This window comes from Myotis daubentonii, chromosome 21, assembly GCF_963259705.1.
Source record: "Myotis daubentonii chromosome 21, mMyoDau2.1, whole genome shotgun sequence".
Lineage (NCBI taxonomy): Eukaryota > Metazoa > Chordata > Mammalia > Chiroptera > Vespertilionidae > Myotis > Myotis daubentonii.
This window is the reverse complement of record NC_081860.1, coordinates 1,260,302-1,277,160: the sequence shown is the minus strand read 5'-3', so window position 1 is coordinate 1,277,160 and position 16,859 is coordinate 1,260,302. Positions and strand designations below refer to the sequence as shown.

The window sequence follows — 16,859 nt, the reverse complement described above, 5'->3', positions numbered from 1 at the left end:
TTGCCGACTACGGCCCTAGATTAAAACGTTTCATCGGGCCGTGGTCGGTGTGGCTCAGTGGATAGAGCGTTGGCCTGCAGACTGAAGGGTTCCAGGTTCGATTCCACTCAGGGCCCATGCCTGGGTTGTGGGCTCGATCCCCAGTGCAGGGTGTGCAGGAGGCAGCCGGTCCATGATTCTCTCTCATCATGGATGTCTCTCTCTCCCTCTCCCTTCCTCTCTGAAATCAATAAAAATATATATATTTTTAAAAAGATACAAAATGTGTTTCTTACTGTGGGGGTCGCCATCCAAAGAGTCTGAGGCCCCAGCTGGGTAGCGTAGTCGGTTAGAGCATTGTCCCAATACACCGAGGTCATGGGTTCGATCCCCGGTCACGGCACACACAAGAATCGACCAATAAATGCAATAATAATAATAATAATAATAATATCTTTAAAATGTGTGAAACGCCCAGGACAGAGGTCAGGTAAGGTTTCTTCGAATCCTTAGACCCTCCCATCTGACGGGCGTGCCTGGCAGTCGAGGTAGGCATTCCGGCTTAACTTTAAACAAACCGTGGGCAGAATGTAGATACCTCGTCAGATAATTCAAAACAAAACCCTGTTCCAGAACCACGCCCTGCGTTCAACTGAGCGTGACCCGGCCTCCGGGAAGTAGCTACGCCTCACAGATGTTGTCACGCGGACACACCTGCCTACGCAGGCCAAAGGGTGGGCCTGGTCCCCGACGGGCGTCCATTTCCGTGCGGACGCTCAGGTAGGGAGGGGCAGGGTTCCACGGGCATCTTATTATAAAACCCACTCAAGGAAGAGCTTCACTGTGTCAAATAAAAAAGCCTAAGGCCAAACCCTTATTTTACACAAACACACACACACACACACACACACACATATACTAGAGGCTCGGTGCACAAATTTGTGCACAGGTAAGGTCTGGCCGGCCCAGCCCCTGATCGGGGTGGGGGAGGCGATCAGAGGTGGGGGTGGCCGGGGGGAGGGGCTGCGGGCGGTGGGCCAGCAGGCTCCGCCTCCTGGTCAAACTTCCAGTCGAACTCCCAGTCAAGGGGACAATTTCCATATTAGCCTTTTATTATATAGGATTGATGTCAGAGAGGGAGAGGGGGAGAGAGAAACATCCACGATGAGAGAGAATCATGGATCGGCTGCCTCCTGCACGCCCCCCCGCTGGGGATCGAGCCCGCAACCCGGGCCTGTGCCCTGACTGGGAATCGAACCCTGATCTCCTGGTTCCTAGGTCGACGCTCAACCACTGAGCCACGCCGGCCGGGCCCAAACCCTTCCTTTTAATGCCTCTGTCACCGACAGCAAATTCCAGCACCCCACAGACCATGTGTAAAACCTACCTTTGAGCCCTAGCTGGTGTGGCCCAGTGGGTAGAGCGTCAGCCTGCGGACTGAAGGGTCCCGGGTTCGATTCCAGTCAAGGGCACATGGGCCCGGGGTTGTGGGCTCGATCCCCAATAGGGGGCGTGCAGGAGGCAGTCGGTCCATGATTCTCTCTCATCCGGGATGTTTCTCTTTCTCCCTCCCTCTCCCTTCCTCTCTGACATCCATATAAATATATTTGAAGAAAAAACAACAAACACCTTCGACACCCTTTCCCGGAACAGGTGGCTCTGACCGACCTGTGGATTCTCTGACTCAACGTATTTGCATACGACATCCGTGTCCGCCCGGAAAAGCTGGGATCCCGGCGAGACGGGACTTCAGAACTCGAGAAGCAACCTGTATGACATCTTAAGTACTTCCTGGTGGATGAGCCCTTTTTTCCCCCAGAACAGCAAAGGGTAACATATGAGCTTCTTTAGGCTCAGGAATGGAAACCGGGTCGTGAACAAGCCCGGCAAACACGTCTGATTTTTACTTTTATTTTTTTAAATATGTTTGTATTGATGTCAGAGAGGAAGGGAGAGGGAGAGAGAGGGAGAGAAACATCCACGATGAGAGAGAATCATGGGTCGGCTGCCTCCTGCACGCCCCACACTGGGGATCGAGCCCGCCATCCGGGCATGCGCCCTTGACCGGGAATCGAACCCGGGACCCTTCAGTCTGCAGGCCGACGCTCTATCCACTGAGCTGCACTGGCCGGGGCTCGGGAAACACATTTTAGAGAAGAGCCGTGTAGGGGGCCCGGCCAGGCCCCAGACGTTCTCTGCGACCCTGTCCCCTGAAGCTGTCCCTGCAGACACCCTCCTGGGTGTGCCCACCCATCACTGACCTCAGGCGGGAAAGGGCAAGTCACAGACAGAAAGAAAAAAAAAAATGGGCGCCGGGTGAAGTGACCGGCCCACTTTGAGCGGAGAACGGCCCTCAAGTGTCCCGCTGGCCTGGCACGATGGCCCTCGACTGGGGCCTGGCCCGGCCAAGGCCCTCCCTTCACCAACACGTCCCCGTCCTCCTGCGGGTGCAAATCCAAGCACCCCCGAGCCCTGTAAAACCCACAGGCACCCTGGGCTGCTGCCCAGGCTCAGGGAGGGCGCCAGGCGGCGGGCACCCCTCGCGTCCTGCCCACCAGGGCGCCAACTTCACACACCCCCAGGCCCTCCCGCTCTGCCCAGAGCCGCCCAGATGCTGCCGCCCCGCAGGGCACCGCACCCCCCTAACGCACAGCCTTTGGGGAGGCGGCCCATCTCACCCCTGAGCTTACCAGGAACCAGAGGTCTCCAGGCGCCCTGCGCCTGGCCCAAGGTCACGGGAGCCCCAGGGACCTTCCGTCTCCTGGCCACCAGCTCACACACACTCCACGCCAAGCCAGTAGTTTTCTCTCTGCCGGCACTTGGGCACCCCACGCGCCACTTGGGGTGACCAGAGCCACAGAAGACCCAACCGCGGGGGAGAGGGGGGACGGGGGCACCCAGATGTGCCCAAGCCTGCAAAACCCTCCGAACCTGGGCTCTCCAAGGACCCTCAGGGGTGATGGAAAGGGTTGGGGGGTGGAAACCAGGCCAGGACGCACGAGGAGGCGAACGCACAGTCCAGGAGGGACCCCCCGCTACCCGACCCGACCCGTCTCCCCTCCTCGCACGCAGCCCAGCCCAGCCCAGGCCCGGCCGGGCCGGACCGCCCCCCACCGCGCGCGCCCCCGCGGGCTCACCGGGTGCGCAGCGCCTGCCAGGCGGCGTCGATGTCGGCGTAGAGGTTCTGCTCGGAGGGCCGGCCCGAGCTGACGCCGTAGCCCGAGTAGTCGTAGGAGAAGATGTTGCAGTTGATGCGCGAGCCCAGGCCGAGGTAGAAGCTGCACATCTGGCCCAGGTCCACGGCGTTGCCGTGCGAGAAGAGCAGCGTGTAGCGGCCGGCGGGCGCGCAGCGCACGAACATGCAGCCCAGCCGGTTGTCGCGGGCCGTGCGCGAGAAGAAGACCTCGACGGCCTCCAGCTCGCGCTGCGAGTACTGCCAGTCGGCGCGCTCGCTCAGGTGCAGGGAGCACGCGCCCGCGCCCTCCGCCGCCGCCGCCGCCGGCCCCGGGGTGGCCGCGGGGACCGGGGCGGCCGGGACCGGGGGCGCCGGGGCGGCCGGGGCGGCCGGGATCGGGGTGGCCGAGGCGGCCGGGACCGGGCCGCGCTGCTCGGGCGCCAGCACCGTGTAGGTGGGCTCCGGCGGCAGGAAGGCCAGCTTGGCGGCGATGCGGCTCGGGCAGGGCGGGCAGCAGAAGAGCCAGCACAGCTCGCCCAGCGAGAAGCCGTTCATCCTGGGGCCGGGCTCGGGCATCGGGGCGGCTGGGTCCACCCCCCCGCCGGCCGGGCAGGCGGGCAGGAGCGAGGCCGGGCGCGCGGGCGCGGGGAGCGCGCGCGGAGGGAGGCGGAGGCGGGGCCGGCGGGCGGGCGGGGCGCGGCGCGGAGGGGTCAGCGAAGGCCCCGCCGCCGCCGCCCCGGGGAGGCGTGGACGGCCCGGGCCCGCGCGCAGCGCACAAAGCCGGCGGCCATGGCGGAGGCGCCCCGATCCCCGCGCGCAACGCCCCCACCCGCCCGCCCGGGCTCCCGCCACTTCCGGGGACCGCGCGGCGGCGCCACCCCCGGACGCGCTCAGGGCGCGCGCGCTCCCCGCCGGGGAACCGGCCGCGCGTGGGGCCGCCGGGAGGAGCCCAGGGCGTCCGCGGCAAGGGGGGGCGGGTGGCCTCCGGGAGGACGGGGCCCCGCGCTGCCCGGCTCCTGGGGTTCCCGTCCCCCCGATCCCCAAGTTCTGTGCGGCACGGAGGCCCTTGGGGATGTAGCCAAGCCGCGGCTGGGGGAGCGTGGGGAGGGCCTGCTGCTTTCCGAGCCGCCTCGGCCTCGGCCTCTGTCCCGGGAGGGGTGGGTCGTGGGGTCGTGGGGCCGGGCGGTCGTGGCTGTTCCCCTCCGGACAGGGCCCCCGAGTCAGCGGAAGGCAGGCGGGGCCGTGCGCCGAGCAGCCAGCCCCTCGCGCGCCCAGGCGCACCGGACACCCTGGGAGTGACTGCAGGCCCTTTGCGGGCTACTGGCACGCACCTCCACCGGGTTCGGGCCGTGGATTTGAAGGGGTCTGAACCCCCAATAAGATTTCCTGCGGCGGCGATTTAAATCCACCGCGTGCGCCCAGGCCAGGCTGGCTCAGTGGCTAGAGCGCTGGCCCGTGGACTGAAGGGTCCCGGGTTCGATTCCGGTCAAGGGCACATGCCTGGGTTGCAGGTCTGGTGGAGGTGCGTGCAGGAGGCAGCCAATAGATGGGTGTCCATCGCATCAATGTTTCTCTCTGTCTCTCCCCCTCTCTTACGCTCTCTCTAAAAATCAATGGGAAAAATTTCCTCGAGTGAGGATTAACAAATAATAATAATAAAATAAAATGGAGACAACTGCATAAGGTAGTTTATAAGCATGTTAAAACACTTAAGGCAGGGACTGGCCCAGCTCTTTAAAAAATGAAATACATTTCCCTGGCCGGTGTGGCTCAGTGGATAGAGCGTCGGCCTGCGGACTGAAGGGTCCCAGGTTCGATTCCGGTCAAGGGCATGGACCTTGGTTGCTGGCTCCGTCCCCAGTGGGGAGTGTGCAGGAGGCAGCTGATCATGTTTCTAACTCTGTCCCCCTCCCTTCCTCTCTGTAAAAGAATCAATAAATTTTAAAAATAATAATAAATAAATAAATAAATAAATAAATAAAATCCATTGTCATCTTGGCACTCACTTTTAGGTGACTTTTTTATTTTACAATATACAAAATAAATCTATTACCAGACTGCAGATACAAAATAATTAGCCATTTCCATGCAGTAAACATTAATATTTCAAGAAACGCTATTTTAAATAGGATAACATGCCCTAACTGGTTTGGCTCAGTGGGTATCGGCCTGGGGACTGAAGGGTCCCAGGTTCGATTCCAGCCAAGGGCATGTACCTTGGTTGCGGGCACATCCCCAGTAGGGAGTGTGCAGGAGGCAGCTGATCGATGTTTCCAACTCTCTGTCCCTCTCCCTTCCTCTCTGTAAAAAATCGATAAAATATATTTTAAAAAATAGGATGATATGACATGCAATAAACACTAATATCTCATAGGTGACTTTTTAAATCTAACCCAGTGCCTTGACCTGAGCCTGCCCCGTGCCAACTGCCCGGGGTCCCCCGATTGCCCTCATCCCTCCTGGCCTGGCAGCCGAATTCCCTCTCAGGAGGAAGGGGCAGGAGGGACCCGCCTGGATCGCCGGCAGGGCGCCTGCGGACTGGGGAGCCGGCCCAATCGCCTCTCTGGCCCTGCTGCTGTCACTCACAGACGCCCAGAGGATTAAATTAACTTTTATGGTGGCTCCTTCGGGAGGCCTCACCTACGTGAACTCGCCCACACTGATCTCAATAACCCTCTCATAGACCATTTCTTCATTCAAGTCATTCTGAGCTCGGCCGGCGTGGCTCCGTGATTGAGCGTGGACCCAGGAACCAGGAGGTTAGGGTTTGATTCCCCATCGGGGCACAGGCCCGGGTTGTGGGCTCCATCCCCAGTGGGGGGGCCTGCAGGAGGCAGCCGATCCTTGATTCTCTCTCATCATTGACTAGAGGCCTGATGCACGAAAATTCCTGCAAGAGTAGCCTTCCTTCCCCCGGCTACCGGCACCGGCTCCCGGGACCTGAGCTTCCCTCCTCCCACCGCCCACAGGCACCCGGGCCCCCGGCTGGCTCCCCCCGGGCCCCAGCTTCCTCAGGAAGGACGACTGGAATGACATCCGGTCTAATTAGCATAATATCCTTTTATGATGATCGGTAGATGTTTCTATCTCCCTCTAGCTCTTCCTTCCTCTCTTTAACTAACAAAAATATTTGTACTTTTTTATTTTTTTAAAATATATTTTATTGATTTTTTACAGAGAGGAAGGGAGAGGGATGGAGAGTTAGAAACGTCGATGAGAGAGAAACATCCATCAGCTGCCTCCTGCACGCTCCCCACTGGCAACCAAGGCACATGCCCTTGACCAGAATCGAACCTGGGACCCTTCGGTCCGCAGGCCGACGCTCTATCCACTGAGCCACACCGGTCAGGGCAAATATTGGTACTTTTTTTAAAAAAGTGCTTCCCAGGGGCTCGTCCTCCCCAGGGCTCAGGACTCAGGGTCTCAGCGCACCTCTAACACATCCTCAAGCAACGGGCTTTGGCGTGAGGGTCGGAAGGCTCGGACACGCAGCCCGGAGAGAACAAATCTGCCCTGTGACCGACGAAAGGTCGGGGGACCTCGCCGCTCGCTTGGCCCTGACCCAACCCTGCGTGGCTCCTCACATTCCAGGACAGGAGGGCGGCACGGGGAGTGGGGGTGAGCAAGCAGACTGACTAGGTCCTGGCCGCGAGGCCGTCACTGAGCTGATGGGGGGCTGCCCCTCCGGCCCCCGACAAGCTCCCGGTGTGTGCTCTGCACCTCGGGAAAACTGCCTCCCACTGGGCCAGGGGGACTGGGAACTGAACACGTCCCAATTGGCCAAACGCATCGGTTTTTCCTATTCAAGGCCGGCCCCCCTGCCCCTGAACTCTGCCATCAGGACCCCTCAGCCTGGCGTTCAGTTGCTCAAGACCGCCTCGTTGTATTTATCTTTAACTTATTTTCTTCTTTTGTGCAAATAAATTTATTTGGGTGCTTATTCGAAAGCAAACGTGGTCACAGCAAGAAAGTTGGCAAGTGCAGAAAAACGTAAAGAAGGAATAGAAGTCACTGGTTAATTCCACCGTCTGGAGGGACGCTGGTGAGGCTGTTACTACCACGTGGGCTGGCGTGGGGGCAGTATACCTAGGTGGACAGGGTGCTTGACCAAGGACAATACAGGCATGCGGGGTTCCAGGTCAGACAAGACTGCCTCCTTTAAAAAATCCTATAGCATAAAAGGCTCATATGCAAATTGGCCGAACGGCAGAACGACCGGTCGCTATGATGCGCACCGACCACCAGGGGGCAGACGCTCAATGCTAAACCGGGCTTACAGCTGGCATCACAGGAGGCATCTCCCACCTCCGCAGCAGCACTAAGAATGTCCAACCTTAGTGCTGTAGGGAGCGGGCCTAAGCCAGCAGTCGGACATCCCCCAGGGGCTCCCAGTCTGTGAGAGGGCACAGGACAGGCTGAAGGACACTCCCACCCCCCCTGCCCCGAATGCACAAATTTCGTGCACCAGGCCTCTAGTATATCTACACTAATAAAAGAGAACCATGCAAATTGGTGTCACTCCGGTACACCCACCAGCCAATCAGGATGCGTATGCAAATTAACCCAACAAAGATGGCGGTTAATTTGCATATGCAGGCATGGAGCAAAGACTGAAGACTGAAGAGGCTTGGCTTCTCTGCTGAGGTCGGAGCGAAGGACTGGGTCCCGGGTGCCGGAGGAAAACTGGTGCCAGCACCCAGGGGAAGGAAGGCCTATTGCCTCTAGTATACATATATTCTTTCATTGATTTCAGAGAGGAAGGGAGAGGGAGAGAAACATCAATGATGAGAGACTCATTGATAAGCTGCCTCCTGCACACCCCACACTGGAGATGGAGCCCACAACCCGGGCATGTGCCCTGACGGGGAATCGAACCCTGACCTCCTGGTTCCTAGGTTGACACTCAACCACTGAGCCACACGGGCCGGACAAGACCATCTCCTTGTATAAGGTAACACCAAGTCAGCCATAAGCAGAATACTTTTTTTAAAATCCTCACCCCAGGACATGTTTTCATTGATTTTAGAGAGAGAGGAAGAGAGAGAGAAACATCAATTGGGTGTCTCCTGCACACGCCCTGACTAGGGACCAAACCCACCACCTTTTGGTGTATGGGAAAATGCTCCAACAATTGAGCCACCCGGCCAGAGCAAGAATGTTTCCTTTTCTTTTTATTTTTCTTAATTGATTTCAGAGAGGAAGGGAGAGGGAGAGGGAGAGAGAGAGAAACATCCATGATGAAAGAGAATCATGGATTGGCCGCCTCCTGCACGCCCCCCACTGGGGATCGAGCCCACAACCCGGGCCTGTGCCCTGACTGGGAATCGAACCCTGACCTCCTGGTTCCTCGGTCGACGCTCATCCCCTGAGCCGCGCCAGCCGGGAGCTTGCTTCATTTTTTTTTTTTAACCGTAAGAGAAGGACATTCTTGCTCACAAACGGAGCCGGTTGTTTAGATGGAAGGTCAGACAATCTAAGGTACACTCCCCTGCCTGGTGCTTGTTTTTATGTAGCACCCGCTGCTCTGTGAAGGCACCGACGCCGGACGCCGGGTAAGTATACGTTAGGCGGGGAAATGAAAGAGAGGATGAGGGATGTGGGGTGGGGCGTGCACAGGAGGCCAAACCGGCTCCTTCCCGGGGTGAGGAGGAGGCAGAGCAGCCCAGGCGAGTGCCAGCAGCACTGCCCGCACACGGCCTCCGGCTGAGCTGTGGCCTCGTCCGATCTCTCTCTCCTTTTTTTTTTAAAAAATATTTTATTGATTTTTTACAGAGAGGAAGGGAGAGGGATAGAGATTTAGAAACATTGATGGGAGAGAAACATCGATCAGCCGCCTCCTGCACACTCCCTATTGGGATGTGCCCGCAACCCAGGTACATGCCCTTGACCGGAATCGAACCCGGGACCCTCCAGTCCGCAGGCCAACACTCTATTCACTGAGCCACACCAGCCAGGGCTCTCTCTCCTTTTTTTATTAGATATATACTAGGGGCCCGGTGCACGCAATTAGTGCACGGGAGGGGGGGGGTCCCTCAGCCTGGCCTGCACCCTCTCACAATCTGGGACCCCTCGGGGGATGTCTGACTGCTGGTTTAGGTTCGATCTGACAGGGACATACTTTAGTAGGACATACCTCTCACTATCAGGGATCGCTGTCTCCTAACCACTTTGCCTGCTCGCCTGCCTGCCTGATCGCCCCTAACCTCTCTGCCTGCCTGCCTGATCGCCCCTAACCACTCTGCCTGCCTGCCTGATCGCCCCTAACCGCTCGCCTGCCTGCCTGATCGCCCCTAACCGCTCGCCTGCCTGCCTGATCATCCCTAACCACTCTGCCTGCCTGCCTGATCGCCCCTAACCACCTCTGCCTCAGCCCCCACTGCCATGGCTTCATCTGGAAGGACGTCCAGAATGACATCCAGAAGATTGTTCACTGTCCAATCTAATTAGCATATTATGCTTTTATTATTATAGGCTAGAGGCCCGGTGCACAAAACTTTGTGCACTCGGGGGGGAGGGGGGTCCCTCAGCCCGGCCTGTGCCCTCTCGCAGTCTGGGACCCCTCGGGAGATAACGACCTGCTGGCTTAGGCCTGCTCCCGGGTGGCAGAGGGCAGGCCCAATCCCTAGGTGCAGCCCCTGGTCGGGCTCAGAGCAGGGCTGACTGGGGAGTTGGGGTGCCACCCCCCTGTCATGCACAGAGCAAGGTGGATCGGGAGGTTGCAATGCCACCCGCAGTCACGCTCAGGGTAGGGCCGATTGGGGGGTTGGGGCACTGCCCCCTGTCACACTCAAGGCAGGGTCGATGGGCAGGTTGCGGCGCCACCCCGTCTTGCACAGAGCAGGGCCAACCGGGGTTGGGGAGCTCCGTCCTGTCACTCACAGAGCAGGGCCCATCAGGGGGGTTGGGGCTCCATACCCTGTCACGCACAGAGCAGTGTCAATCAGGGGGTTGGGGAGCTCCCCCCTGTCATGCACAGAGCAGGGCCCATCAGGAGGGTTGGGGAGCTCCCCCCTGTCACTCACAGAGTAGGGCCGATAGGGGAGTTGGGGCACCGCCCCCTGTCACACTCAGGGCAGGGCCGATGGGGAGGTTATGGCTCTACCATGTCACACACAGAGCAGGGCCTGTGGGGGGCGGTTGGGGTGTCGCCCTCTATCACCCACAGGGCAGGGCCGATCAGGGGGTTGGGGCGCCGCAGCCTGTCACACACAGAGCCGCAGGGCAATCAGGGGGTTGGGGAGCTCCCCCCTATCAGGCACAGAGCAGGGCTGATCAGGGGGTTGGGGAGCCTTCCCGTCACGAACAGAGCAGGGCCGATAGGGAGGTTGTGGCCCCGCCCCCTGTCACACACAGAGCCGCAGGGCGATCAGGGGGTTTGGGCGCTGCCCCCTGTCACGCTGATCCCGGTGCTGGGAGGCCTCGCGGCTCCGCTGATCCTGGTGCTGGGAGGCATATTACCCTTTTACTATATAGGATAGAGGCCTGGTGCATGGGTGGGGGCCGGCTGGTTTGCCCTGAAGGGTGTCCCGGATCAGGGTGGGGGTCCCCACTGGGGTGCCTGGCCAGCCTGGGTGAAGGGCTGATGGCTGTTTGCAGCTGGTCACACACCCTTCAGGGTGGGGGTCCCCACTGGGGTGCCTGGCCAGTCTGGGTGAGGGGCTGAGGGCTGTTTTCAGTCTGGGGGTGACTGAAGCTCCCAACCACTCCTTTTTTTCTTTTTCTTTTTCTTTTTATTCTGGGCCAGCTTTAGCTCTGAGGCTTGGCTCCAGCTCTTAGGCCTCCGCTGCTGAAAACAGGTTTCTGGCCTTTGTTTACCTTCTGTATTTGAAACAATGTTGCGATCCTGCTGGCTGAAGCCTGGTGACTAAAGCAAGTTTCTGGGGTTTTGTTTAGCTTCTATATTTATAACATAGTTGCTTAGAGTTGCAGCTCAGAGGCCGGCAAGGCAGGCGGGGAATGTTGGAGTCCTCCGTCACTGAAGCAAGCAAGCCTCATGTTAGTTTCAACCTGCCTGGCTACCGGCTGCCATCTTGGCTGGCAGTTAATTTGCATATCGCCCTGATTAGCCAATGGGAAGGGTAGCGGTCGTACGCTAATTACCATGTTTCTCTTTTATTAGATAGGATTTTTGAGGGAGAAGGGAGTGTTGATTTTGTATCCTGCGATGTTGCCAACTTCATTTATTAAATCTAGTACTTTTTGGTGGGGTCTTTAAGGTTTTCTTTCTTTTTTTTAAAAATCCTCACTTGAGGATATTTTTTCATTGATTTTTAGAGAGAGTGGAACAGAGAGGGAAAGACAGAAACATTGATGTGAGAGAGACACATCGATTGGTGCCTCCTGGCCAGGCCAGGGAAGACCCTTCAAACAGCGTATGTGCCCTTGACCGGAATCGAACCCGGGACCCCTCGGTCTGCAGGCCGACGCTCTATCCACTGAGCCACACCAACCAGGGCCAGGAGAGATTTTTAAAAATATATTTATTGCCGAACCGGTTTGGCTCAATGGATAGAGCGTCAGCCTGCGGACTCAAGGGTCCTGGGTTTGATTCGGGTCAAGGGCATGTACCTGGGTTGCGGGCACATCCCCAGTGGGAGGTGTGCAGGAGGCAGCTGATCAATCTTTCTCATCGATGTTTCTAACTGTCTATCCCTCTCCCTTCTTTTCTGTAAAAAATCAATAAAATATATATATATTTTTAAAAATATATATATTTATTGATGCCAGAGAGGAGGAAAGAGAGAGAGAGAGCGACATCCATGATGAGAGGGAATCACGGATCGGCTGCCTCCTGCACGCCCCCCACACTGGGGATGGAGCCCGCCACCCGGGCCTGTGCCCTGACCGGGGATCGAACCGTGACCTCCTGGTTCCTAGGTCGAGGCTCAGAGACCACGGAGCCACGCCGGCCGGGCCAAGGAGAAACTGTTTAAATAACACGCCCGCACAGCCTAAGAATGCAGAGAGGGAGGTCGGAGCAAAGCCACGTTAGATGCCAAAGGCTTCGAGGACCGAGAGGGCGGGGATGCTGGCGTCCAGCCGGCGATGCCATCGGAGGGGAAGGACTTGGAGAGGTCCCCTTCTCCGTGACCTTTCACCCCCGTCCCTGGCCCCACGCCAGCTCCCACCCCCCTTGCTCTCCATCAGGGCGCTGAGCTTCAGCAGGAGGAGCCACGGCCGGTCAGGCCACCCGACGGGGCCCTCAGCCCCCCCGCGAGCCTCCCTCCTCCTGTCCCCTGGACGTGCGTCCCCGATGCAGCCAGGCCTGGGCGTTGGGTGCGGGCGGGCGCCAGGTGTCCGGGGAGGAGTCGGTGGAGACGGCCCCGCTGCCTGCGGCTCAGCCACTGGGTCCTGCCCCAAGGGGGCCGGGCCGCTTGGCTTCGGGGCCGTGGGACGTGAGTGCGGATTCCGGCGCCCGTCCGAGGGCCCCCCAGGAGGCTCCGGGGGGTGGAAGGTGGAGGCATTCCTCCCAGTGGGACTGGAGGGCCGGCTGAGGAATGGATGGCCCTCTCCAGAGAGACTGCTCCCCCAGACACAGCCCTGTGTCCCCACTCCGTCCCCATTCACGGGAGGGGGGCACGTCTGAGCCGAGTGTCCGGGAGGCGGCCGCACGGGACTTTGAGATCCCTTATCAGCCAGACAGGCCATCCTGGCCCGGCCAGCGGGGCTCAGTGGTTGAGGGTCATCCTATGAACCAGGAGGTCAGGGTTCGATTCCCGGTCAGGGCACAGGCCCGGGTTGTGGGCTCCATCCCCAGTGCGGGGCGTGCAGCAGGCAGCCGATCCATGATTCTCTCTCATCATGGATGCTTCTCTCTCTCTCTCTCCCTCTCTTTCTCCCTTCCTCTTTGAAATCAACAAAAACATATTAAAATCTATACTAATAAAAGGGTAATATGCTAATTAGACCACATGTCTTCCGGACATCCTTCTGGACAAAGCCATGGTGTTGGGGGCCAAGGCAGAGGCAGTTAGAGGCGATCAGGCCGGCAGGGGAGGGCAGTTGGGGGCGATCAGGCCGGCAGGGGAGGGCAGTTGGGGGCGATCAGGCCAGCAGGGGAGGGCAGTTGGGGGCGATCAGGCCGGCAGGGGAGGGCAGTTGGGGGGCGATCAGGCCGGCAGGGGAGGGCAGTTGGGGGTGATCAGGCCGGCAGGGGAGGGCAGTTAGGGGCGATCAGGCCAGCAGGCAGGTGAGTGGTTAGGAGCCAGTGGTCCCGGATTACAAGAGGGATGTCCGACTGCTGGTTTAGGCCCGATCCCAAAGGGATCCGACTGCTGAGGGGCCCTGGATTGAAGAGGATGCAGGCCGGGCTGAGGGACCCACTCCCCCCCCCCCCCGTGCACGAATTTCGTGCACTGGGCCTCTAGTACATTATAAATAAATTAACTGAATAAGGAATCCGTTTGCTATGCCACCTCCTCCATGAAGGCCTCCTGATCTTTCCAACCTGGACAGCAGTTCCCCCGGTGGCTTCCTCTGCTCTCTCTCTCTCTCTCTCTCTCTCTCTCTCTCTCTCTCTCTCTCTCTCTTTTGGCCTCTCCTTCACCCCTGGTCCCTCTCTCAGTTTCCTTCCACCTGCAAACTGTTGGGCTTGTTTTGATATTTTTCCATTGATTTTTAAAGAGAGTGGAAGGAAGGGGGCGAGAGAGAGAGAGAGAAACATTGATGTGAGAGAGACACATCGACTGGTTGCCTCCCGCACCCGGGGTCAAGGATGGAGCCTGCAACTGAGGTACGTGCCCTTGACTGGAATTGAACCCGGGACCCTTCGGTCCACAGGCCGACGCTCTAACCACTGAGCAAAACTGGCCAAGGTGGAGGGAAGTGTTTTGAAGTCCTCATGCCCAGGCCACACCCCAAACCAGTGAAATTTACCCTCATAATCTGTTGGAGGGACCCAACTCCAGTAGTTTATTTTTTTCTTTTTTTTAAAATATATTTTCTTGATTTTTAGAGAGAGAGGAAGGGAGAGGGATAGAGAAATAGAAACATCAATGATGAGAGAGAAACATGGATCAGCTGCCTTCTGCTCGTCCCCTACTGGGGATGTGCCCGCAACCCAGGTACATGCCCTTGACTGGAATCGAACCCAGGACCCTTCTTCAGTCTGAAGGCCGACGCTCTATCCACTGAGCTCAACCCGTTAGGGCTCTTTTCTCTCTTTTTTTTATTTTTGGAGAGAGAGGAAGGGAAAGGGAGAGCGAGATAGAGACATCGCTGAGATTGAAACATCGATCAGCTGCCTCCTGCAGGCCCCCTGCTGGGGACCGAGCCCACAACCCAGGCCTGTGCCCTTGACCGGGAATTGAACCGTGACCTCCTGGTTCCTAGGTCGATGCTCAACCACTGAGCCACACTGGCCGACCCCAGTCGTCTCTAAAGCACCTTGAGTTGCTATAATGAGCAGCTGGGGTTGCAATGATGGGCTCTTAGCACATCCTACCCTTTTCAACCCCCTCTCCCCCTCCCTCCAAAGTTAAGATGCTGTTTTCGTGCCCTGGCTGGTGTGGCTCAGTGGATAGCGCGTCGGCCTGGGGACCAAAGGGTCCCGGGTTCGATTCCGGTCAAGGGCACGAACTGTGGTTGCAGGCTCCTCCCCGGCCTGGGCCCTGGTCGGGGCGCGTGCAGGAGGCAACCCATCGATGTGTCTCTCTCACATCAATGTTTCTCTCTGTCTCTCCCTCTCCCTCTCCCACTCTCTCTAAATTCAATGGAAAAATATCTTTTAAGAAAATCAAAAATGAAGATAAAATAAATACAAAAAAAATAAAAACAGCTTCATAAAATAAAATTTTAAAAAGATGGGGTTTTTGTAAGCGGCTCTCCACTGATTTCTTTGGGGGGGATTTCCTGGGTCCTCAAGGACATGGAGACTCCATGACGCGTTGGGGGTTCCCACCCCGGGCAGCTGGGCCGGACGCCCGTTCCGCCCTGTGGTTCCGGCCGGGCTGAGCGTCCCAGCGGAGAATCCATCCCCGACCCACAGGGAGGCGGGGGGAAGGACAGTTTCCAGAAGATGTCCTCCGTTTACTGTCCGAGGCCTCGCGGGGACCCTCCTGCATTGCAGTTCCCGGTCCTGCGCCTGGGGTGCCCCCCCGCCTCTCCCCGTAACAGGAAGGCGGTGAGTCATGGCATCTGACGTCGCTGGCACTACAGGAGCCCGAGTGCCGACGGCCCTTGGCGGGGAGGCGAGGGGGGCATGTTTATATTTACGTCTCGTTTACGTCACGCCCCTGAGGGTTGTGGTTTCCGGGCAAAGAAGTCAGTTCCGCTGGACGAAAAAGTGGAAAATCCGATTGTTCCACCCATGACGAACCCGGCTCTTGCGAGAGCTTCTGCGGAAGGCCAGCGAGCTGTTCAGCCCCCATGGGGGTGCTCTCCCCGAGAAACGCCGGACCTCCCAGCTCCCTGCCTCGGCAGTTTCTCTGGCATCTCTGCCCGTCTTTTATGTTAATAAGTAAGGAGTCAGCCCGGCCAGGGTGGCTCAGTGGTTGAGCGTTGGGCTATGAACCAAACCAGGAGGTCCGGGTTCGATTCCCGGTCAGGGCACAGGCTTGGGTGGTGGGCTCCATCCCCAGTGGGGGGCGTGCAGGAGGCAGCCGATCCGTGATTCTCTCTCATCTTCGATGTTTCTCTCTCTCTCACTCTCCCTTCCTCTCTGAAATCAATAAAAAAAAATCCTCCTATATAATAAAAGGCTAATATGCAAATCGACTGAACAGCAGAGTAACCGGTTGCTATGGCACGCACTGACCACCAGGGGGCAGACGCTCAACGCAGAAGCTGCCCCCGCCCATAGGCCCCAACCGGTGGTGGCAGTGGGGGGCAGGCAGGGCTGGCGAGTGGGCGGCGCCTGCCCAGCCAAGGCAGGTGCCAGCGGGGGCCACCCAATCGCCCTGCTGGGGACCCCACAGATCGGCCCTGATCGCTGGCCAGGCTTAGGGACCCGACCCGTGCACTGATTCCGTGCACCGGGCCTGTCGTATATAATAGAAGGGTAATATGCAAATTGACCGAACAGCCGACCGCCCAGAACGCCCGTGGGCCCTTGCCCCGGCTGTCCCGCCCCTGATGGGCCCCATCGGGCGGGCCAGCTGGACCCCACCAGTGCACGAATTTGTGCACCAGACCTCTAGTAGGTATATATCTAATCTAATAAAAGGGTAATATGCAAATTGACCATCACACCAACACCAAGATGGCCACCACAAGATAGCCAGCAGGGGAGGGCAGTTAGAGGCGACCAGGCCTGCAGGGGAGGGCAGTTTGGGGGGACTAGGCCTGCAGGGGAGGGAAGTTGGGGGCAACCAAGCCTGCAGGGGAGGGCAGTTAGAGGCGACCAGGCCTGCAGGGGAGGGCAGTTTGGGGGGACTAGGCCTGCAGGGGAGGGCAGTTGGGGGAAACCAGGCCTGCAGCGGAGGGCAGTTGGGGGCAAACAGGCCTGTAGGGGAGGGCAGTTAGAGGCGACTAGGCCTGCAGGGGAGGGCAGTTAGAGGCGACCAGGCCTGCAGGGGAGGGCAGTTAGAGGCGACTAGGCCTGCAGGGGAGGGCAGTTGGGGGCGACCAGGCCTGCAGGGGAGGGCAGTTAGAGGCGACCAGGCCTGCAGGGGAGGGCAGTTTGGGGGGACCAGACCTGCAGGGGAGGGCAGTTGGGGGAACCAGGCCTGCAGGGGAGGGCAGTTTGGGGGGACTGGGCCTGCAGGGG

The 16,859-nt window shown here is 58.7% G+C and overlaps 2 protein-coding genes across 2 annotated transcripts in view; both read right to left on the bottom strand.

The window, feature by feature from the left end:
- The window catches only part of ABHD17C (abhydrolase domain containing 17C, depalmitoylase), a 30,297-nt gene extending 26,466 nt beyond the window's left edge, over positions 1-3,831 (bottom strand). The window contains exon 1 of the mRNA XM_059677971.1: positions 3,117-3,831. Within this exon, the coding sequence (XP_059533954.1) occupies positions 3,117-3,730 (614 nt within the window). The 5' untranslated portion in view covers positions 3,731-3,831. The remainder of the gene's footprint in view (positions 1-3,116) is intronic.
- The window catches only part of ARNT2 (aryl hydrocarbon receptor nuclear translocator 2), a 173,021-nt gene that overhangs the window by 67,781 nt on the left and 88,381 nt on the right, over positions 1-16,859 (bottom strand). The window lies entirely within an intron of this gene.